Here is a 25,751-nt window from a genome sequence, read left to right as displayed (position 1 = left end):
ATGGTGTCCCCTAGTTCTGTGTGTACATACATTACTTACAGGAGGTGCTTTCCCAAAAGTGTAATAGGGGCAGAAAAAGGCTGAGAGCAGCCAGGAAAATAACTCAGCAGATGAGGTATGAAAACTTGCCCATCAGTAGTGGTGATGAGGAAACCACAACAAGAGGGTAGGTTCCATTTCCAGCCCTGGGTTACAAATGCCAATCAACCCAAGCCAGGATTTATAAGCACAATCCAACAGTTTGGCAGGCAAACAAGTAATTAAGCTTCACTTGTCTGGAACACAAGTTTGGTTGTTTTGGGCTATAAAACAGCTCTCTTCTTTGCCATAACAGAACCTTCTGACTTTACAAGAAAGGTCTGCTCAATGACCAAGAACAAGACCTTCAGTGACTCTCCCAGAACCATCACGTCTTCGGCGGCAGTCCAGAAGAATATAAAGCTCACACAGAATCACAGCACCTCTTGGTTTCACATGTTTATTGCAAGAGATTGATTTAATCAGGATTGATGCTAGACCAACCATCAGCTGGGAAACTGTTTCACCACCATTTCAGGTAAAATTACATGACCTCTAAGCCAAAGGGCTTTCCTATCTGTAAAATGGCAATAAAAGTTGATCACTTTTATAGCAGCGTTTTTCACAGCCTCAGAAGAAAGTCAACGCCTAAAGGGCAAGTTAGTACTATTCATCCTAAAATGCTAATACATAGTATTACTTGTCTATGCTTCTATTATCCAACATGAAAAGCATATTTTTTAGCATCTCTAAAAATACGAAAGCATTTTTTGTCAAATTTCCTTCATAGAAAGCATTGACAGCTCTCAGTGCAGTAAGCCAAGCCTGATTTTTGCACTACATCTGCAATATCTTTTATACTTGGGCAGCTGGCACAGAGTGAGAAAATTCATTAACATGCTAATGATGTGTCCTATTTAAAATTCCAGCTCTGATTATTGTGTGATTAAGTCTCTTCCCTTGACGTCTGCTTCCCTATATCTGCATTACTGTGAGAAATCAACAATTATTAATGAAGTAAAAAATAGGTGACCAATTTATACACAAGATAAAGACAAACATACATACTTTTAGCATGTACATTTTTTGTCTAATAATTTCCATACAAAACATATTATGTTCAGTTAAAAAAAAAAAAATCAAAGTTTTCAAGAAGCTCACAGGCACAAAACAACAATTCAAGTGCCAGATGACATAGAAATAGACGTATATAGGACCTAACCCTAACCTAGTCTACAGGCTGGGGCAGGAACACAGGAAAAAAGGCAGAACTGCCTTTCTCTGCAGCAACACAGATTTTATTGGCATAAATGAAACACCAGGCCTAAGGCTGTGAAGTCAGTCAGGTCAGCTACCCCAATTCAAATCACACCTTTCACAGTGCTGACAAACAAAATTATCTCCAGTTCTTTCAAACAAAAGCAAAAATAAGTGGCAACAAAATTGCATTCCAATTCTTTATGCTTTATTCTCTAAACACAAAAGTGGTATGCAAAATAACACAGTTCCATAAAGGTGGCTTCTTTTCCTCAAGACACCATCTGCATACTGTTTTCCAGAGTGTATCTGAAGGCTTACATTCAGGCAAATGTGTTGCTTTCAAACCCATGCCAGTGTTCTCAAATATTTCCATTTTTAAAAGGAGAAAACAGGGTAGATCACATGTAAAGGGGGCAGGGACGATGAAAATGGAAGATGTCAGGTTTCAATTTATGTATCTCTGACTAGTATCTGCTTGACAGCATTTTATTTTAACATAAGAATAAATTTCTCCTTATGCCTACAGAATCACAGCAAATTAAAAGAAAATCTACTGAGTAAACACCCACTATTTTGAAATTTATTGTCACACTAGAGGTCAGGTAAGAAGGTATCTCCTTTCAGCTCTATAAATGCAAAAGGGAAAAAAGAGTCTATGAACTGATACCATTTCTGTTGCTTCAGCAAGTGTCTTGTACAGGCTTGATTTAAAACCCTGCTAAATTAAAACACAAATGAGAATGTGCACGTGTATTATAGGAAGTTTAATTGTCCTAAAAGAAAAGAGAAACAAAATGGGCTGATTAGAAGGCCAGAAACCTTTTCAACTCTCTTGAAAATCCAAGGAAAGAAGCAGCATTACCTGATGTGCATTTCTGGATTTGTATCTCAATGCACTAAATTTGAGGAATAATTTTTAAAAATTTAATCTAGATTCTAAAAAAGCAAGTTCTTATCTAGAAGGGTGTGTGTATACACATTATTCTATGCATTTTTAGAACATTATATTAGATGTAGCCAGCTGCCTACAAATCTTTTTGTTTCTAAGATAGCTCTGCTTATCCACTTGCCCATGAAGAAACTTCGCATGATTCTAAAACAGAGGCACCTTCCCCTCTTCACCCAACCTACTGCTCATAAGATCCTGCTCATAGCTGTGTGAGAGCAGGACTTTGTTATTTAGCAATTTGTTAAAACTCCCCCTCAAACACAAATTTACTATGAGAACTCCTGCTTTCAGAATCAGGAATCTCTTGCATTTCATACATTCAGATCCATCACCAAATGTGTTATATATGTATGTACTAAACATTTAGTTTTATAAACATGTTCCTGTTGTCACAGCCAGACACATCTACTGCTCCTGCATAAAGACATGTTCCTCTGTATGTGAACGCAAGCACAGTACTATCATCACTGTGATAAAAATGGGCTTAGAAAAGAAAGGTTTTGAGAACTGGGCTGAAAGAGATTTCAAAAAGTGGTATATTGCTGGGGTATCCCTTGCTCCCTATCCCTCTCCCAGCTCCAGAAGAAACAGCTGAGAGGATATTGAACATACTGTAGGTCATTGCCAGACTTCCCTCAGAATAATCAGTATGTTTTGTAGAATGATTCATCAAACCCAGTACACCTTCAGGAGTTCAGGTTTGAGCAAAAAGCTGTAACAATCTGTAAACTACTCACCAAAGGCAGCTTCTCCTTGCTCAAGTTCTTGTTTCAGTCTGGTGTAATCATCTTTAATTCTCTCCAATTTTTGTGTATTTCTGGCACTCAGAACCAACAGTTCATTGAGAAGTCCTTCCAGTCCTTCTTTCTCTGATGTTAATGATCTTATTTCTTCTGCAAGATCCTTCGCAGTGCCAAAATTACTTCCTGCATATTTTGTGGGGGCAGGGGAAGAAAGAGGAAAAAGACAATGAGGCAGACACTTGCAACATCAGCTTACATAGCAATCCTGGGAAATTGGGCAATTATACTTCCCAACAGCAACAGAAAGAGGGGTAAAAAAAGAAAAACTGCTTTGCAAGCATCCATTTCATTAATATTACGAGAATAATAATTGTACCTGATTTAATCTTACACTCACAGAAATGGTATTTTCTTTAATTATTGATACAACTTACATTTTTTCAGGAAACCTGCTCCTAAGGGTTCGCTTTTCCAATCAAGTACTACAATTCACTGATTGTTGCAGTGTGATCTGTCAGACCATTTTCTTCCTTTGGAGGACCCCTCAATGCACAGCACATTTGAAATAGAGGCCATGAACCTGCTGGACTCTAAAGTACTCTTTCCCTGAACAAAGGAACCCTGCGCTGATTTTCATAAACAAGCACCAGAAGGCTGTCCATGAATGACATGTTGCATTTCTTAAACAGGCTGCACCTCAAGCAAAGACCATGGGGAGATGTTCTTCACAGAGAACACATTCAGAAGTCATAACTGCATGAACCATAGACAGGCAGAAGGCCTTGGCACACCACCTCACACTGTTCTGGAGTTTTTTTAAATATCTGGTTCCTTTGGACAGTGATCCAGAGTATAAAGTTCAACTCCCAAACGGTTTAAGAGTGTAGCCTAGTAGCATTTATCCACTTAACCATTCTGAAAACCATTTTTATAAGCAGTTGGAGAGGAATGCTTCCTTACTTCATAAAGAAGTCTTTTGTAATAAATAGAAAATGACAGTGATACACTTAACCATTAAATTACAGTAATTTAATGAACATAAGCCACAACCTTTTGACTAAAATTTTGGTCCAAGCCTGGAAGTTAGGCTTATAATCCAGAGTGGCAAATATACGGATGATGTTCAGAAATTTGCCAACCTGGAAGTGCGAGCCCACAGCAGCCCCGAGCCAAGCTGGAGCCCGCCTGGCCCCGGTGGCGGGGCAGCGGCAGAGCTCCCCAGCACCTGCCGAGTTCCCCCACTCCCCGGGCAGTGGATGGGAACGCCACTTCTCCACTTCCCAGCAGCAGTGGCTGGGCACGTCGCTCGGAGCTCCACTGCCCACTCATGGGGCTCTGCTCGGAGCTCCGCTGCCAGCCGGCCGCCCTTCCACCCGCCCGCGTGGCTCCGCTCGGAGCTCCACCGGCCGCCCTGCTCAGCTCCGCTCAGAGCTCTGCCAGTTGCCCGCATGGTTGAGCGGCTGTTTAAAGGCAACGCGGATCCATTGGAAATGCTTGAAAAATGACCACAGTATTGTGTTCATATATTTTTCCGCCTTTAAATGAACTTGCAGGGTACACTGCTGCAGCTATTGTCTGTATCTTTTCTTTGCTTGGAAATAATGTTTCCAAGGTCAGCACCTACCAGTAAACCCCACAATCTGCGATTCTGTTACTAATTGGTAACTTTGTGAAAGTTCGCTGCCAATAAAAGTACTGCTTATAATCCAGCGCGGTTTATATATGGACGAAGACCTAAACATTGCCAACACCCAGAGGTGCAGCTTATAATCAGGTGCTGTTTGTATTCGTGAAATTACTTTTAAATAGCAGTAGAGTAACAATTCTACATTTATATAACTGTACCAGAATCATTTTTAATGACTGAGATACTTGGCTGGGCGGGAAAAAAATCAAACACAAAAAATATACACAAAAAATCCCCTAAACCCCACCACAACATTTTAAGCTAAAGAATTCTTGATCAAAATAATTTCCATATAGAATTGCCCAATAAAAGAAAGAACTTTAGCATAAGACTTAAGCTCTGACATCATCCTAAATTAGCAAAAATTTGGTGATATGATCTATTGAGTAAAGGCACTTAGAAGATTTAACCTTGAAGCAAATATTAACATAACAAACATCTCATCAGTTTCTGAAGTATGTGCAATAACTTTAGACTTCTGAAATCACTTTATAATACCATCCACATTATTCAGATGTAAGAGTTCCTTTTTGGTTTTGTTTACACAATATAATACACTGCTGCTTAGACACAACAGATCAATTAAAAAGTTTATTTCCAAATATTAACACATAATCCAAATAATGAAATCCACATCAGAATATCCTAAAGTATGGCAATACATGTTTTTGACCTGAAGCCTTCGAAGTGTTGATCACAAAGTCTTAAAAGGGAAGGTTTTGGCTGTTGTTCAGTTTCTTGAAGACAGGGAAGCAAGAACAGGATGCAAGTGTTCACACTGGTCAGAAGATGGCAAACCACCACCAGCAGCTGCCAGGAGAGGCTCCATTCCTCCAGAGTGTCAGAGGAGCAGGAGCACTTCCACCCAACACCTACAACCATTCTCCTGGAGCAAAGACACTGTTGCAAACTCAAGTGGATGTATGAGGGTAGGTGTGCCAAAGAGAGGTTGCACTTAGCAAAATTATGGAAAAAGGTGTATCAAATAAGTTTAAAGACTGAACTAACTAACCATGGTAGTCCTGCTTTGCATTTGTTTTTTTGGGGTTTTTTTAGCCCCAAAGTTATGATGGTTTCATTCAACCTCTTCCTCATTTAAAGTTGACATTTTCTTGTTTCTTTTTAACAGATCAAAAGTCCTTCATTCTAATTTGCAGTTAAAACCCCATTTGCCACTTCTGTCTTACAATTACAATTAAATAACTATAAACATGCTTTACAAATAGCTCATGTAGAATCTTAAAAATAGTAGGATCTTACAAGTGCTTTACTGGGAAACTACAGCACAAATTTTATTACCTTTATTTGTCATGTTTCCAAATGAGCAAAACAAAGCAGCAAAATAAGCAAGACACTGGAATGGTAAATATGCAGATGCTTCTAAGGCAACAAGATGTGAGTCCACCTTTATTCACCTGAACTCACCCCAAGCATCAAAGCACAGGAGACTTAATAAAACATGAAGGTGAGAAAATCTTCATTAGAATCTGGAGCCTGCTGTTACCTTTCAGAGGACAGCAAGGAAAAAGGTATGATATTGCATATGAAAGTTTTATACATACTGAATGGATCTGAATTCCCAGAGGAGAAGTTTATATCAAAACTGAGGCAATAAGGAAATGGCACCAGATACAAACCCAAAAGCAAGACACAGTACCTGATGCAGCCTCCCATGATAGAAAAAAATGTCTGAAAGTCTGCAGTGAAAATCCAGAAGAGCTTATAAAAACTCTGGTATCACAAGTACCATTATCAGTGAGCTCTCACCTCAGTCCCAGCAAACAAAGTAACTGCTTTCCACATGCCATAAGAAGGTTGATTAATAAATAATCTATAGCTGCTAGCACTGAAAAACATGCCCTCCTGGATTGTTTTTTTTATTGTTTTGTTTTTTTGTTGGGGGTTTTTGTTGTTGTTGAGACATCACATTGGATGCCATACAAACATTCTGAAGACATATGTCATTATATTTTACTCTGCTAATGCTCTCAAAATGTTAAAATTCCTTTTTTTGATAATTTAATAATTAGTTTGCCTAAGTGAACACAATAACTACTACTTTGTCAACCACTCAGAGCTGTTTTACACAGCCATATCAATGAGAGGGTGAGAGGGTTCTAGCTGGCTGATATTAGTTAGGTCAGTCTAATTCTTCCTAGGAAACACAAAAATCATGCAGCCAATAGGACTGCTGTTCTCACTCAGAAAATCTGTACAGAGAAATAAAGATAAGGAATTAATACCCTAAGACCAAAGCAGATTCTGGTCTAGACCAGGGCATGGGACAGAGATTCTGTGAAGGGGACTGAAGAGCAAGATGCCACTTTTCTTATTTTTCCTCCTGTCTCACAGTGATGCTTGTTGGAGATGTGCAATTTTAGTCACTGCATCCATGTTCATGCAAACACACAGCGTGCAAACTGGGGCAGCAAACTTGCAGTACCCAGTGCTCTGAACAGGTAATGTGTTTGCTATCATAAGGAACTGAGAATGTACACTTCACTTTGAGGGACTGAATATTACCATTATCTCAAAAGACAGCAACAAAAAAAGTTAAATCTTCCTCCTTAATCTTGCCCTCTGGGCCTCTCTCCTCCCATGCATCCTTCATCCTCTACAGAAAGTGACATCAGGTAAGCTCCAGCAGCTTAATGTGAATGCCAAGAATACCAGTCAAATCAAGCACAACAACCCACAGAGGAAAAACAGTAAAAACAAAAAATGTCCAGGCAGAAAGCAGTTATATAATTGATTTACTTAGCGCAAAAAGTAGTATTTCCTCTATTCTTAAAATTTTACTTGTATGGCTACAGCTAAATAGTACTCTGCACATCAAATATATTTTCTATAGATATAGTCGCATGCCACAAATTCATGCCTGTTATAACACCTCATCGTCAGATTTTATTATATTGGGCAGATTGTTGCCAATTTAGTAGTCCTGAAGTAAAATACCATTATTTTGATACCTTTTCCCAGTAGCAAATTGATTAAAAATATGGTTTGAAATCTGTCCAATTTTACCAATAAACAAGAAATACATTATTAATTAAACTTTATTAAATCTTTCCCCCTTCAAAATAAAAGTCAAAGTTAAGGGCCCTCAAATTCTTTACTCACATTTTTTCTCAAATTTATGGCAGAGGTTACTTACATTCATAGTAACCATTATTTATACTTGAAGTAGAGAGAAGTCTCAGCCCCACTGAAAAGATGTTCATTGTGGTACAAACAAAGGAATAATTTTTTCATTAATAATAAAGTATATCTATTGGACACTAGCTTAAATGTAACAAAGAATAGACTGGTCATTCTTCATCATTATCTATAAATTAATTCTTCATATACTTAAGCACTACCTTTAATAATTCATAAGAAAGTGAAAATTTACATGATAGCTTAGGGCATTTTCCCCCATAGTATTTATCAATGGTACTGGAATTCAAGGCTGAAAATCTTCCACCCTGTGATTAATGAGAATACAAAATGATTTCAACAACACAAAAGAAATTGAAGAAAATAAATATCATTCACCTACTCACAAAGAAAAGGGAAAAAGCTAAAGACATGACAGAAATGTAAGATTCTGGAAGGACTGCCAGTGTGTTTGCACCTCTGAAAAAATAAACTGCAAATGAGGGACAGTCTACCATCTCTTGAAACATTTTACAGAAATCCAGCACATTTGAATTGCAATTATTGTTTTTAAGCAATAACACATGTCAATGCTTTTATGAAGCATAACACAGCTACATGATTGATGTGATCCTGAAAGGTAATTGCCAGCTAGAAGAAGGTGAGAGACCCCACAGACATTTGGAGGAGCAATTCTCAGTCACTGAGAGCCTCTTTCACCTGGACTGAATCAGTCACCACAAAACAACACTGGGGCAGTGGGGAGCACAAATAAATAAACCCCAAAGTAATAACATTTCAAATCAGTAGTAACAATGCAAAGAGAGACATGACTGCCCCCTTCCACAAGCGTTTTCTCTCATGCCCTCCAGACTACAGCACAGCCTTTCTACAGGGTAAGAGCACCTTCCCTCACAGCTCTCCCCCTTAACATGTCTCCTTTGAGCACAGAACCACAGAAAAGGAGCTGCCAAAGGAATAACTTGACCTTCTTGCTGTTTCAGGGATAGCTGCTTAGGTAAGAGGAGTGGAAGAGAGTTTTTGTTTCATGACTGACTTCTCCAACAGAAGAGAAGATTTTCTGCTGTCTGGTCACATATCATGATGGAACTTCAGCTACAATGAATTACTCTTGAAGTTCACTGAAAGCCAGTAACATCCAGCAGTCTGACTTGAAAATGAGTTTAAAAAGACAAACAGCATAATGTCCTGTTTTCGGCTGGATAGAGTTAATTTTCTTCTTAGTGGTTGGTGCAGTGCTCTATTTTGGATTTAGGCAGAGAATAATGTTGATAACACATTGATGCTTATAGTTGCTGCGAGAAGTTCTTAGCCTAAAATCAAGGGCATCTCAGTTCCCCATGCTCTGCAGGCACTTATACCAGAAACTGGGAGGGAGCACGGCCAGGATAGCTGATCCAAACTAGACAAAGGGCTATTCCACAGAACATCACACTTGGCAAATAAATTGGGGGGAGTTGCCTGTGAGGGACCAATAGCTGCCTGGAAATGGGTTGGGCACAGGTCTGTGGGTGGTAAGCATCACTTTATAGGCATTGTGCATCACTTGCCTATCTTGGGCTTTATGCCTCTGTCACTCTCCATTACCATTATTATTGCTGTTATTTTTATCAATAGTATTATTATATTTTATTTTGCTTCAGTTATTGAACTGTTCTTATCTCAACCCACAAGTTTTACTTTTCTTTTCCAATTCTTCTCCCCCACTGTGAGCAGAGAATATGTCCACAAAGTACTTTACTGCTGGCTGGGAACAAACCACAACACAGAGCTGTCTAAAGTCTGAGGGACCATTTGAGAATTGGTTTGGGGGACTCACTATCATTATTTTTCAAATGAGTTAACAGGCATGCCAGGAAGTGCACTGCTTGCACCAATACGTGGTGGCAAATTTTATTTAATGGAGTATAAAGTGAGTGTTGTGGGAAGACATGACCACACACAGCATTGAATGCTGGAACCAGACATTGCAGTCATGAAGTAGAATTAATCTCAATAGGCTCTGATCAATCAAGCCAGGTTGCTGCTGGAATCAGGAATAGGAAAGTGTGGAACCAGTTATGTCATCTGACAAGCTACAGCCCTCTATTGGACTCCAATTACAGTAAATTCACGAATACAAGCCGCACGGAGTATAAGCCGCATATCCGGTGTGTTGGCAACATTGATGTCTTTGTCAATAAATAAGCCGCACCCGGAATATTAGCCGCACTTTAGTTCGCCGCGAACTTTCACAAAATCGCCATTTAGTAACACAATCGCGGGATCGCCGGGGCTTACTGGCTTACTGCCGACCTCGGAAATATTGTTTCCAAGTGAAAAAAGACACACCCTTTATTTACAAGCCAAAAAAGACAGGAACAATAGTGTGGTCATTTTGCGAGCATTCCCAATGGATTCGCGTTGCCTTTAAACAGCCGCTCAGCCGCGCGGGCAGGCAGTTGAGCTCCGAGCTGGCACAGGAGCGGCCGTTGTAGCCCTCGCAGCCCCGCGGGGCGAGCGGCCGTTCTACCCCTCTCCCTGCGGGCTGAGCGGCTCCCCCAGCCCTCTCCCTGCGAGCCGATTGCCCGCTTCATCCCTCTCCCTGTGGGGAGAGAGGTTCCCCTAGCCCTCTCCCTGCGAGGCCAGTCAGCCCCGTAGCCGCACAAGACTGAAAACACTTTAAAAAGTACAGAGAAATATCACACACTTTTATCGAACTGCCGAGGTAACTCACCCCGATAACAACCCCCGCCCCTCAGTAACGCCGCCATCCACAGGCAGGCAATAAGCTGTTCTCTGATTGGTTCATCGTCGGGACAACGGGAAACCATGGATTTCAGACTGTTTTGGCTCGGGACTGGACCAGCATGATACTAGGTAAGGGCAGATATCACATTTTTGTCCATAGATTAGCCGCACCGGAATATTGGCTGCATTTCCGGGTTTCCACCAAAATTTTAGTCTTCTTGCTGCGGCTTGTATTCGTGAAATTACTGTAATTTAAAAATTGAGCCTTCAAGACAAGGCACAATTGTTATTTTTGTCTCAAAGATTAGGCAAGTTCTGCAACCATTACCAAACAACAGTTCTCAGAAATATAAAGGTAAAGAAACCAGGAACACCACTACCTTCCAGTGAAATAAAAATTAAGAGCTGTACGTGACAAACCTGGAAACTCTACATCATACAAAGAACTATGTTCTTTGTAATTCTGAATGAAATTACAGACTACAGCAGGAGCATAAAAACAAGGCATCCACATTAACATAAGCCACAGGTGGATGGGTGAAAACGTCCTTCGGTCTGCACTGGCATCTTCCAGCCTGATGGCTCTGTCCCCTCTCTGACATACTCATTCCCGACAAGAATACTTAGCACAAAATCTGGAAAGCTGGAGTCTCTTTTTGTTGCAGCTGGATCCATGCAGAACTTGCCCTAAATGAGGATCAAAGAGCAGCTGAAGAGGCAGAAGTCCTAACATTAGGTTTTGTGAAATATGTTATCTAGTATTTATGTCATGTTATTCATAAAACTATGCTTTTACATTGATATAAGGAAAAAAATCTTATTGTACTGCTGGAATCATCCCACAACATCATTTCCAAGCAGTTCCCACTTGCCAGTACTTAATGAAATAGAGGTAATGATATTTATAGGCCCATGACACATGATCTCATATTGGTATAGATTATTTTAAGATTTTCAAACTGTAAGTCACCTCCCTCCAACTTCTGTGCTTGGATTTAATTTGTATTTTCAAAAACAGAGGGAAAGTTAATGACATGCATGTCATAGATAACTACATAATAAACACAGTATTTTATTCATGCCTGTTTAGCTTCTCATTAAGCCACTTTCTGGCTATCTAGTCCCACGTCAATACGCATTCTCAAGAGGAAAAAAGTTCTCAAAGAGTCTATGAAAACACTGTAAAATGTATCACCAGAAACTTTTTATTCAAATATAGGAAAGAGATGAAACAGGACTAAAAATTCATTTTAGTTTACATCTTCCCTTCTATTCCCAAATTCTTTTCTCACTAAGGAAACACCAGAAACACAGCATTTCTTATTACTTCCTCATGTGTAAAACAGCTCAAACTATGAAAATAAATTTCAATAATATTTCTACAGTTATGTTCACACTTGCTTAAACATCATCCTATTTGAATTTTCTTACTAGCTTCAAATTATTTCATCTGAAATGTATTCCCTAAAAAAATTTCATGCTAATAGTAACACAATACAGAAAGAAAGAACAGATATCATGTACTGTCATGGTCTTCTTATAACTGACTACAAAATTTTACAAGCCACAGTAAGAAGCAGCTGTTAGAAAAATGCAGGTTTCTGAGCACTGACATTAAGGGGTTCTTTTCTAATTAAAAAAACCCGACCTATTAGATGCTAAACTATAATAGTTCATCCAAGAGAATTTACAAATGTGCATATCAACAATAACTCATGACACCAGGCGTACTTGTTATCTATAATTACCTAAAGCTCCTGACTTAACAACTGGAACAATATAGGATCCTTCTAATTATCTCTGGAGAGAAATTCTGGACTAGCATCTCCTGAGTATTAACTATTAGTTACTTGTCCCAACAGGCGAATCAGATGTGAGGTGTTGATATAAAGGTTCTGAATTATACCAGCTGAAAGAAATATTTCTTGAACATGTAAGTGTGGGCTTCTTTTCTTTTCCCCATAAGAAAGCTAACTGGAATTACATTGCATTTATTTTATAGCCTTCAATAATCTAAATACTCACAAACTTTCTTTTTTCCCTTCCAAATTTAAATTTATACTTCTTCCCAGGGGGAAATAATGGGAAGGAGGGGTATTTATATACATAGTATTGTCTCTTACATCTTTACAGTATCATTTATCATACATCCTTAAATTCCATGGTATTGCATTGATAAGACTAATAGAACTTATGGTTACATTGCATTTACCATGGTATTTTCCTCCAAAAATAACATCAGCTACATTCATACATTTTTTGGGTGCAAATTCATCAGTATTTTAAATCAATGTATTTGTATTAGAAAGTAGAGTTCATGTAGTAAATGAATGTTTTCTGAAACTGTCAAGAATGCCATTAAAGGCTGAGGTATATATCATGCTTTCCAAGTCATCACATCATTAAGTCACCACATACAAGCTCTGAAAGTTAATTTTCACTCAACTCTATTCTTTAGCTCATCTAGTCTAACTTTTGGGATACAGTCACCTTTTTTGCTTTGACACTGTTCCAAAGTCATTTAACTCTTACTGCTTCCTCAAGAAAAATGCTACTTGAATAAAAAATGATGTGACATCTATATAGAGAAAAACAGTTGTTCTCAGTATCTATTAGTAGGGTTCTTGAAGGAACTGTCTGAATGAATTAACAAACTGCTACATAAGAAGTAGAAGTAACCGACATTTAACCCTGCTGATGTTTCTAGACTAAAGAAAAATGTCTAACTATGACCACTAAACTTTGTTATTACTGCATCTTTATAAATGCATGCTGTAATTCCTTCTGAAAATTATGCTGTTCCAAGACCGTCCTTGAATAATTGCATGATACCCAACTGAACATTCTTTCAAACTTTTCACAATTGAGTAAATCCAGGTTGTTTACTAACATTGTTGGCTGAAAGACCAGGGAATATGTACATAAAGTATCTTGCTTAAATTTTAGCCAGTATTTAGAAGGTCAAGACCTGGCTCTTAACTATGTTTTCTTTAAGAGGTGTCATTCATTTACTCCTAATACAGGAATACACAGAAACTCAAGTAATTAAGCCTTCTCCGTTATCCACTAATCACTGGTTTTGCCCTAAGTTAAAAAAAAAACCAACAAAAACATAACCCCCCACTATTTTTATCTCTTCCTTCCTCTTTCTTCTTCTGCTTTTATCAAATCTTTCCTTCCTGATTTGCTTCTCCGCTAGCTAGCTGCAATTCACTCTGTATCTTGGCTTTTCTGATTTTATTCACCTCATGCTCTAAAGCTATTTCTGGTGTTTTCAGATTTTTTTTTTCTTTTTTTGCTTCCAGGTCTTCAGAGAAATAATTTTCTTTTTACTTTTGTATCTCCCATGTCCTCTGTATATAACTCTGCATTTTACATAAACAAGTGCCACCACATTGACTAAATGCATCTCTACCTTGCAATAAGGTAAAGTAATTATAGTATCCATTTCGTCCTTGATTTTTAATCATGCCATACAGAATTTTGCCTTAGTAACAAATTAGGATTGTACCATTCACAGTCATTAAAATTCCCTGAAGCAAGAGTAAAAAAAGAAACAGTGCTTTTATTAGTACAAAGAAATTGAACTGATAGTCCTTAAAAAGCATAGAAAAGTAGTCAAACAATTGTAAAAACAGTTTATAGAAAGAGTGGCATTAAATTGCCTTAGGAATTCATTCCTGAAACAAGCAACCTCTTTTAAGAGCTAACAAGTACAAAATGCTGTTATGAATGTTTTGGAAATGATCTTCAAGCTGTCATTCACTCTCTCCAAGTGTCAGACTGAGACACAGCTTTTCTGGCCAAGTGCTTTCTACATGTAGTTGCATGTCCAGTTTATGGGCTGTTTTGTTCCCAAGTCATAAAACCCCTTTTCTGAAAGTGAGAAAATTACCTACAATTAAACAGCCTAAGGGTAAAGAAGGATGATTGCCTGGTTTGCCTCTTAGAGGCAGAGAGAGAAATAAAGAGGATTTCCATTTTTAAAAAGTGTTATGAGAAGTAAGGAAATTGAGCATGCTCAGCACTAACACTAGATCTGGGCTCTAATTTCCTTTGGGACTCGGCTCAAGCCAGACATTATCCACTTCTGGCAAACAAAACATGTGACACTGCACAAGGTTTCATTTCAAAATAATCTGTGTGTGCAACAGAGATGCTTGCATATAATTGAAAAGATAAATCACATATGGAGAGCTACATCTCATCTTGATATAAGGTATCAAAAACCCTTTAGCCTTTCTTTACTTGATGTAGCTCTGGAAAATTCCTTGCACTGTAGTCCACATTCCCTTCTACTCAGCTTCCTCTCTGAGGCAGCTCCTCTCCAAGACACCTACTGAAGCATTTGCAAACCATTTACTGAATGAGAAAACCCACCTCTTCCAACTTAAAAGGACTGAGATTTGCCTTTTTTCCTTGGTGAACAGTGCAGCAATTCCAAGCAAAGTGGCATGTATCACACTCTGTAATCACATTTCAGTGTTTTATTGGTTGTAAATAACATGCACGAGTGCTCCAAGGATGAAAGTGCTCTTTTGCCGCCAACATTAGTTGTTTAATGATCTGAACAGCAGAAGCTGCCAATTATTGTATTCCATTTTAAAGTGTCGTTTAAAGCCAGACTTGTAATTATGATACCTTAGCTATACATTTACAACTTAGCTAGAGAGCTTTAAGAATGTAACTTGAGGAGTCCTGGAACAGCTATTCATTATTATACATCAATTTCACCTATGGAAAAATACCATATGCTTTGCATGTTAATGGTCTACCACACAGCACCAGCTTTGCCAGTAGTTCCAAACTATGGAGAGGGACCTGAAGTACCTTACACAAGGCATGGCATAGCCCTGTTCTGCCAGGCTGGCCACAGTTTCAAGGGATCTACATCAGCACATAAACAATTTTCCCTAACAAGTCTGTCATTAAGAGGTCAATAACTGCTCTAAGATACCCCTTAACATTGTTGATCCTTCTCATCACTTAAAACTTACCTGAAACAGCCAGCATTTTGGCTTCCAGTAGAGCTGGTAGTTGAGTCTCAATATCACTCACTTTCCTCCTCAAAGTACTGCAGAGTTTCTGACTCGTGCAAACCTAAATTGAGGCAGACAGCCATGATATAGAACTCATTCATGTAAAAGTATAAGGCAGTTGAAACGGGGTTTCAAATGTTCTTGGTTAACAGACATGACATAACATCCTGCAGCAAGGTAAAAAAGCTTAATAAAAAGTGATGTCTTTATAGAAACACCCAACATTGAATCAAAATTTCCAGGCTGTGCTGAACATTCTATTATTAAAACAGTGAATGGTATTAGCATTAGCTACCTGCACGAGAGAAGACATGTTCACTACTACATACTAAGGTTGCACACAGAAGAAAGGCCATCTCACAAATTCTGCACAATTTCAGTACTAGTAATCATGTTTGAAGTGGAGCATAACTAAACCGGTATTTGGAGATTAAAATTCAATAAAACACAATGTGCACTGATTTTTATACAAAATATACCATGCTCTGCATTTTAACTGAAAAAAGGCAAAGAAGCCTTATTTTTCACACAGGCAACAAATAAGGTTATACCAGCTTAATGTTGTACTTTGTTTCACAATCAGGACATGCAGATGATGAGGGTTCAGGTTTCTGACTTTCCCTTGCTCTCTTTATCTTTTTAAATAGAGACCCTTCAGCAATCAATATGGTTTGGTATTGAAAACACTGAGAGAGAAAATAGAAAAAAAATATAAAGGAAACCCAGCTGTTTCTGTACTTTACATTTCAGTGTACATTGCCATCTCAGAAGGAGCTTATGCAGCATGCAAAATTTATACAAATCCCACATAATCAAAAATGTTGGGGTATAGTCCGTGTTGCATCATTTGAGAAGTAAAATGAACAAACAAAAATCCTTCACTGAACTAAGGTAAATCCCTTGTTCTGGAGGCAGATACCAAACACTTTCTTAAAAGAGTAGTTGACACTTAAGAAAACATTGCATTCATTGCAACCAAAACTAAAGCAATAGTCAAGAGAAGCACAGGCCAGCTCTGAAATATTACTTGAAAGGAAATCTCTAGAGAGAAATTTCCCTGCCTTCCTTCACTTTCATTTTTCCTTTCTCAAATACGAGCGCTATGCTCATTAACAGGAGCACTGTTTTCACTTCACTTTTTAAAGAGCAAAACTGTATAGTTCTAATGGTTTATCTGTTCATACAATTAAATGATGATAATTCATATATAACACTAGTTTTAAATCCTTCTTAAATTAATAACACCCTCTTCCTTTACTGATATTATCCATTAACTATAAAAGGGTCATTTTTTTTTTGAGTGAACAGAACTATCCTCCAAGCAGTAACTGTTACTTGTAAGGAGTCATCCTATTAATTTAAAAAACACACTTGGCTTCTGTCCCTACTATAAATTTAAAACTCCCAGATATTTAAATTTGTTTCAGTATCCCCTTCTAGGTAACTCACCAGCTAATTCACTTAAAATGTTTTTAAAACCCCAAACCTGTCAGAGGTGAATAAACATGCCTAAAAAACCCAAAGGCCATTTCTGTCTCCCATCTCCAAAGTAAATCTGAAAGTTTTTAATGACTTCTTTCTGAGCAGTACTCTCTCTTTAGGGGCATTGAATGGCTCAGTGAATTCCAATTAGATGGGGAATCTTTCAGCTCCAGGAAAACTGCATGAATATATCCCATGCTGGTAGTAAGTTAAAGTCATTATCACTAGACAGCTGTTTGGCAATTATGCAAAATAAGCTGGGATGTTTAATCAGCTTCTAGTGAGCACTGTCCACTTTGTATGCCTCCTTGTCAGAACAAAGCTTGCTGGCACTCTTTATTGATGGACCAAATGCACGAACCAGAGGCAGAAAGGCAGTCCCACAACTTGGAGATGATTCTTCTGGAACATGAGATAAGTGGGTTGCTGGGCCTCTGCTTGTATCTATGTCACATGTATTCTGTAGATAAATTAACAACATTAATCTTCAGACCTATCATATGGCATAGTTCAACAAAACTAAATGAGCAAGTGGGAAAGACAAAGTAATATCCCCTAAAATAATAGCACTGCTTCCGCATGACATCAGGTCTACTCTACAAGCTCCAATTCTTTTAATTTTTTATAAATATTGTATCTCCATAACAGATACCATTATTCATTACAGTAGCTTACTCAGCCACAAAGGAAAGGTAATTTCTTAGGTAACAAAGATGGTGAACATTCACAGAGTCACTGTCCTGGGTTTCCAGTAAGCACTGGAATCCTTCTGTAACCAGCCTGACTGCAGGGGCCTGTGGCCCCACTAATGCCCTTTCCCTGCTCTCAGTGACCAGCTCTGCTGTGACCCATAGACCAACAAGCTCAAAGTCTAAAAAAACCTGTTTCAGGAAAGAGTTTTTGCAGCCAAGTATTACTGTATTTATTTTCAAATCCTCTTCAGTTGTTTCTGAGGATTTTTTGAAGCAGACTTTTTTTTAAAGGTTCTTGTTTAGCAATATACCTTACAAATCTGCATTCAGACTGAAATGTTACTCAAAAAAGCAATCTATCCAAAACCACTAGGAAGTTGGTTAGCAAAGATATGTGGAATCAAGATGAAAAACAGCAAAATATCAAAGGCAAGTTTGCCTATTGTCATCCTCTTCCATCTTTCCAGCATATGATGTTAATCTAAAGCAATAAAAACAGGGGCAAGGACAGCAAGTAAAGCACTGGAATTCACTCTCCAACCACCTCAAGAGAAAAGAAGTTTGTTCATGTTTCTTTAAATCAGCACCTTGGAAAAGAAAAAGAAATTCTGCTAACACTGCCTAAAGGAAGGAACAGTCTACCTGGTCTCCCAACACAGCACAGTCTTGCCATTAGTGAAAGCAGGTATTAATTTCTGAAGGAAGGTGGTGAATAAGGACAACACTCCCTTCATTAGCAGGCAGAAGTTAGCTTTTGCAGTCACAGCTGAAAACAAGAAAGATACAGCAGAACAGGCCATAGAAATGCCAGTGGCACAGGAGAAAAGGAAAGACCTTTGACAAAGGAATGTTTGTTTTCCTCATACAATAAAAAGGTTTAAAAGACCAGCTCTATTTATTTTGAGTTGAAAATAATAGGATGAGATTATATGAATAAACTAAATAGGAAATTATTTGGAGGAGTCTCACTACATGCTTCCTATTTATCTTCTGTAACAAATAAAAGCCATCACATAGGAATAGAATAAAATTAAAATAATATTTTATCTATTCAAAATTGAAAAAAAAAAAAAAACCTAGTTGTGAAATTCTACCTCACAGACTTCTCTACTGTTACCCAATGCTTCAGCTGTTATTGAAAAAGTGTCTAGATACTTTGGTGATAAAATAAAACCTCATGAGACATTTTCTGGGGAAAGGCAAATTCCATACCTTATGTTTTAGCTTGTGAATAGCTTGAAACAACACTTGAAACATCACTTTGAGCTACTGAATATCTCATTCATTTTAGGAGATGAGCTGTAGGTCAGCTACAATACAGTAATTTCACGATTACAAGTCGCACTATTTTGACTAAAATTTTGCTCCCACCTGGGAAATGCGGCTTACACTCAGGAGCGGCTAATTTTCTGACATTTCCAACCCCGGAAGTGCAAACCGAGGTGCCGACGAGCACCTGGCAGTAAAACCTGGCTTTAAGCGATTGTTACAAATTGTTACTCTGTTGCACGGTGGGTGGAGTCAGGCTCCATGCCAGCAGCACGGGGAGGGGGGAAGGCAGGGGCTCCCTCCTGCTGGCCCCGCAGCTCGGGGAGAGGCAGGGAGCTCCTTCCCCTCCTGCCGCCATGGGTGCCAGTGGGCTCCATCCCCACCTCCCACCACCACCGCGGGTGCCGGCGGGCTCCATGCCCCCCTGCCACCATGGCGCAGCGCCGGGCCAGGGCGAGCAAGCCCAGCAGCAGCAGCAGCCAGCCCCGAGCGGCCCTGCTGAGCTGGGTCGCCTGGCCCCGTCAGCAGCCCCGAGCCCTCACAGCCTGAGTCGAGCCAGTAAACCCCACCATCCCGCGGTTCTGTTACTATTTGGCAACTTTGTTACACACGAGTCCTCGCTGCGAACGACAGAGCGGCTTATAATTGGGTGCAGCTTGTGTATGGACAAAGAACGAAATGTTTGCCAACACCCGGAGATGCAGCTTATAGTCAGTGCGGCTTGTATTCGTGAAATTACTGTAATTTCCTTGATCCTTTATTCATAATCATTTAAAAAAATACAGGGGGAATCACTGTTATAGTCTATATTAATTTTCCCAAGATGTGGATATAAGTAAGGAATAGAGAAAATAAGCTCAAAATAAAGTGGAAGAGAAGGAAGGAGAAGTAATGTGATGCATTCCACAAACTATCTTTTTAACAGTGCACAGTGTAAGTGTTGGTTAAGAGGATTAGAAAGAACAGATTATGATGGATAAATTTTTACTGATTTACCTGAGTGCTATTAGAGAAAATGTGAAAAAAAATTATTTCAGAGTATAAATTCAGTACTAATCAAAACCCAGAAATATTTTTCACTTCCTGTTTCATATAGATCTATGTGAACTGGCTAGAGTAAATAGATCTTTTCTAGAGCATTCATGGAGCAACTGGACCATTCTGAAATAAGACTTTAATGTTCTACTTCTTGAAAGGAGCCTATGAAGTAAGAAAGATAAAGTATTAACATTTTTAGTTAGAAACAAAAATTCTGCTAAATATGCTATATCACTTTTCTTTGTATTTTTAAAGGGTATGAAAATGAGATTGCTAGATTATTAGTGAAATGGTGGGGGAAAAAGGTACTTCATTTATGCTCTTCCCTTCACACCAACAAAACCAGTTAGAGAAGAAAGAGATTCTGCATTAAGAGCTAAAACATTCAGCTATGACCATGATTTCATGAAGTTGAGGAGTCTGTTCCTGAAAAGAGACCTGAGCAAGAGGACTGATCATTAGTAAAAAAGCTGAGAAAGAAGAGATTACTCCATCTGCTTCCTGAAGTATTATAATTCCTGTGGCCTGTTCAAACAAAAAGTTGGGGAGGGCTTTTCAGTGTGTGCTTAAGAATATTTATGTGCAAAATCTTCTTAGAGGAACACCACAAAGCCAACTTCCTGAAACAAAGGCAATATATTAAGATGCATGCTATGATCCACTTCTGAAAATATTCTGAAGAACTTTAAACATATACTTACTTTGGCAGTAGTTTCTTTAATGGATGTGCTGAACAATTGTTCTTTCTCCTGAAGGCTAGAAGGAATTAAAATAAAATAAATATATAAATAAATTAACCTCTGCTCAACGTGGTCTGCTACACAAGACACATTTTCCTGTGGAAATAAAGTGCTAAGCCGACTCATACAAACACAGAGTCAATATAAAGACAAAAACTACACTTAGTTTCAGGGTTGCCAGTGACTAACCAACATCACCTTTGCAGTTCTTTATTAATGAGCATACAGATTTTATTTACCATTTAATCATAATTATAGTTATTTGTGTAATTATTATACCTAAAGTAAACAGACGTTCCCAAAAACGTCCAGGCCTAGTGCTTTGCTAGATTATCATCCAAAAACGTAACCAAAAGCATTTCTCACAGAAAGAACTGTCAGTTTACTATCCTCTACAACCCAGTTTTCAACTCTACCAGTAAAAGTCCAACTACAGTCACTTGTTGTCACAGTAATTTTACATGAAATACCAATACTCAGTTTCTTTTGATCCATAAAAACCTACAAAATATTTGTACCAAATTGATGGGACAGTGGTCTGAAATTGAGGCATCACCCATGCTTATATGAATAAAATGCAAGGTTTTTTTCCACATATTACAAGCATGTAGGTTTCCTACTTTTATATTACCAAATTTAAAGTAAACCTGTGCCTTTGGTTCTCATAAATAAATCCACCATTTACATTTTTAACATGAAGTTCAAAAATCCAAGTCAAATTAAACATTGGGAGTTAGGAGAGAGGTTATTTTTGCAACTTTAATACTTCCATCTCTCCTGCTTAGGAGGTGCACGCTTTTTATACAGTGTTCAATTACTTTATCACACGCTATTCTCTTTTCTGTCAAACACCTCAGTCCTGTGTACATGACAGTCAGCACTCCCCATTAGCAGCATTTCAATTTTTCCTCACGCCTGTGTTATAAAATACTTCCTTCATGACCTACCATGACTATTTTTCCCAAGTAAGAACCAATGATATATTTCTGAGCGTTTCTCACTGGATTTATTTCAGTGATTCTCTTGCATGACAAGGCAGCATTGTATTAATTTTACAGGTGGAAGAAACAAAAGCCACTGTTACTCAGAAAACACATTCTGACCGAGCGTCTGTTTTGACACGCACGCAGCTCCTGCTGCCTATGCATTTCTCTTTTCTATGCATTTCAGTTTTCTTTTGAGAGCCTGCCCTTATTTTCCAAGCACAGCACATACTGAGCCTTATTTCAAGAGTCAGCATTTTCATGAGCATGAATCCCAAAGCATGTGAAGTTGGAGTTGCACTCAGCTACTGATCACCTGCAGAAAGGCTGGTTGGACCATCTTGCCCAACTGCACACAGAAGTGAAACAGCCTCAGAAGCAGAATTCAGAATATCATTTAATCACATTAATGAGGCATATATTTGCATTGCTGTTCCTAAAACCCTGCTTCAAGGAGCACACACTTTTCCTATCTACAGCCCAGCAAGGCCAGTCACCTCATTACCACCCCAGTGCCTGGGCAATGAAACAAACAGAAATGCAGCTGCCTACCTATGTAAAAGTGTTTAATGACATTTCTCACAGAGTCTCAAATTTCTCCCTTTTCTACAGCAATACATGTTCAAAACACAAAGTATTGCTGGTGTAATGATGCCATTATCAGCTCCCGGTTTGCCTCTGGGCATGCTGGAGGGAATGAACTATTTAGCCACTTCTTTTCTTATGCTCTGGAGCTCCCAGTGACTTTCAGCATCTCCCAAAATTGGCATCTGAGCTGGTCAGGTTATGTAAAAAAAAGACAGGCTTTGTGTACAGATGTCAAGGGGCAGCAGCAAGGCTGCAGTGTGTAATTGAATGAATACTGGGTGACTGACCCAATTGTACAGAAAGTGCCTCATAAAATTCAACTCTAAAGACCCAGGTCATAATAAAATGTAAAGTGCAGTTATAGCCAGAAGAACAGTATATAGATGGCAATTCTAACAAATATCTTCAGTGTGCTCTTCACGTTATCTGTTTACTTTCCTCAGAGAAAGCTCCCTCCACTAAGTTCATACATTTCACTGCTCTGCAGAACTCACATAGCTAACAGGAAGATAACAGGAAGAGAGATCAATTTTTAACCTCTTTTGAGACAATGCATCCAAAACAGCACTACAAACTAGGACTGAGTTGTCAAATCTGTATTGCTAACAAGGATGCACAAGCCCTTGCAGATTTTCAGGACCAGGTGCTGAGTGGGAAAAAGAGAGTCTCTCCATACGCAGATTTCTTTTTTATGAGTCTCTAACAAGTCACTGAAAAATAAAGAAGGAATCAAACACTACCACTTCAATGACAAAAGAACTACAGTTTTAAGATAATTTTGTGGAACTGTAGTTTTATGGAATTTTATATTAATCTGACCTATAAAGATACCATTAGTAAGCAATTAATTTGATCCAAACTAGTGATAGCTGGATTAACCAGAGACTCCAACCTAAAGATTTTTGTTACAGATACAGTATTCACACAGACTCTAACAAGTGTATTTGTTTCATTTATGGTACGAATTTCACGGTAGTATTCTGTTTCAAATCCTTGTTAACATTCAGAGCGATACCTCCAGAGGAATCCCTTACCCCTTGCAGAGATTAGCCCATCATACAATGCACACACAGCAATCAAAACCCTGTATGAACCAGGCATCATTACCAACTACAAACTGCTTTTTAACTACAGTAATTTCATGATTATAAACCACACCTGATTATAAGCCGCACTTCCGGGTTTGGACCAAAATTTTAGTCAAAATGGTGCAGCTTATAATCGTGAAATTACTGTAATTTATTCCGAGGTTGTTTTCTTCTACCACAAAACACTGTCACAGAGAAGCCCCTCACAAGCTTTCCAATTAAATGACATGGTAATGACCCACAAGAGTAACCAGGCAGTCAATACTGATTCACTCTACCAACAAAGAGCTTTAACTGCCGTGATCTGTTACATGTGACTTGAACCAGAAACAGCATTTTCTTTTACAACCACCCTGGAGCATCATATTTCATTTTAAGAGGGGTATTCTGTCTGCTTAAAAGCTGCTTTAGGTATTACTACAAGGGTAAATGGCTTTAGGAGGAGTTCTTTGGAATAACACAAAATTCTTGCCTAGGAAGGCATCCATAGTTTTGACTCGTTGCTATTCTCTGACAGAACAGCTAATCAAGAATTTGACAGTTTCTCCTCACAGTCTTAGCAATCCATTATGAGGACCATTTAGAACTTACTTCTGAAATTCAATGTAAGTTAACTTCATCACAGAGAAAGCAAAGTTCTTGACCCAGTTGATGAAAGGACTAGAGTAATACAGAAATTCAAGTAACACAAATTTAACTGACTAAATATGAAGGAAAAGAAAGGTTTTTAACACTTGCAGAACCTATCTATACATCATGTGCAGTATTTTCATTCATGCAGGTGGCCACACCGGCCTTTAATTTAAATTACATGCTATGGACTTACAGACATTGGGATCCATTAGGAGGAAAGAAGGAAATGAATGCACACGTGCTACATCCCTGAGTGTATCACTATATACAGGCTAGACTAGAACAGGAAAGCAGGAGCTGAGGAATGATGTAATTTCTGGATGACACGTGAAGCAATACTTTGGCAAAACACACACTTTGGCTGGAGAGCTGCATTAGAGTGTGGGAATGATGCATGTTCAGGAACTGAAGTTAATCTGGCATGTAACAACAGACCATGGGAAAAATTTTAAGATCCAAACACTTCAAGTAGCACATTTTACTGATATTAAAGAATAGCTACTAAAGTATATTTAATTGTAATAACACAGTTGAGTTGCAGAGATGATAACGTTCATAACCGGGAATGGTGTGCAGGCAAAACAAAGGAAGACATTTCAATGCAACAGGGGACAGAGGGAAGAAAATAATCAAGTAGTCTTGTTCACACATCCCTCACTCTATCACAGCTTCCCACATGACCACAGAGGACATTAAGTGTCACAATATAAAGGATAATATCTATTCTTTGAAATGTCTTTTAAAGAATCTTCTCAGAAGTTTTAATTTGCATGCAGGAATTACAGATACTGTGGAAATGGCTTTGTTAAAAGAAGATTAACTAGCACAATACTGGGAAGAATGGCTTTCTCCTAAAGGAAGGCATGTTCCTGAATGTCTTTCCTTCCACTATGCTAGTATACTTCCCTTTGCATACCAAGCTATTATGTATTTATGTTTTGCTTCCTAAGAAAAAATTCAAAGAATGCAAATGAGCAAAAGGCAATTCATGCTATTCTCCACATCCAATATACATAAATACACACACTACTTAAACAGAAACAGTTCCTGTATTAATAATAAAATTTTTACACAACAAAAAGTGTAGTCAGAATTTAGCTTCTGTGTCCACACAAAAGAACATACCACACAGAGGATACCAGTATAAAACAATAAATCCTGTACTATGAATTCTTATTTTTCAAAGAGAAAGTAATCTGCCATCTCTGATCCCTTCCTGAAGACACTGAAAGACAAGTAAAAAGTCCTTTAGCAGCAAATATTCTCCTTTACATTACTGTCACCTAAAAAATTACTACAGATCATCACACTCCCAATCTCCACACCACAATATAGTGCTTAAGCAGAAAGTACTTTTACTTCTTTAAAACAAAGCACAACTCAAAACAATTTTAAATTAACCTTATTTGAATTTCTAAATGAAGAACAACAACCTAGAAGCCCACACTCAGATTATATGCAGAAAGCATGATGGGCTGAACCCTCAATTCATATGAATATGCATTCCCTCCAAGCTAAAAATCAGCAAATTTAAACAGTTTACAGTTTGAATTTGGCCCACAGTAATGAGACTGCCTGCAAAGAATACCCTCATTCTTATGATCACAACCTGCAGAGAGCATGGTTTTTACAGCTTTATGTCTTCTAACATGATTC

At 38.4% G+C, this 25,751-nt stretch overlaps 1 protein-coding gene across 3 annotated transcripts in view; it reads right to left on the bottom strand.

Annotated features, from left to right (window-relative positions):
• DISC1 (DISC1 scaffold protein) overlaps positions 1-25,751 on the bottom strand; it is a 191,327-nt gene that overhangs the window by 94,067 nt on the left and 71,509 nt on the right. For all 3 annotated transcript variants that reach the window (XR_004417359.1, XM_033054805.1, XM_033054804.2), the window contains exons 7-9: positions 20,765-20,819; positions 15,541-15,643; positions 2,965-3,153 (exon numbers count right to left, since the gene is read on the bottom strand). Coding sequence is in view for 2 of the 3 variants with exons in the window: in XM_033054805.1 (XP_032910696.1) it covers positions 2,965-3,153; positions 15,541-15,643; positions 20,765-20,819 (347 nt within the window). In the remaining variant the exon portion in view is untranslated. The remainder of the gene's footprint in view (positions 1-2,964; positions 3,154-15,540; positions 15,644-20,764; positions 20,820-25,751) is intronic.

The sequence above is a fragment of the Catharus ustulatus genome, chromosome 3 (assembly GCF_009819885.2).
Source record: "Catharus ustulatus isolate bCatUst1 chromosome 3, bCatUst1.pri.v2, whole genome shotgun sequence".
Taxonomy (NCBI): Eukaryota; Metazoa; Chordata; class Aves; order Passeriformes; family Turdidae; genus Catharus; species Catharus ustulatus.
This window is presented reverse-complemented; position numbering and strand designations above follow the sequence as displayed.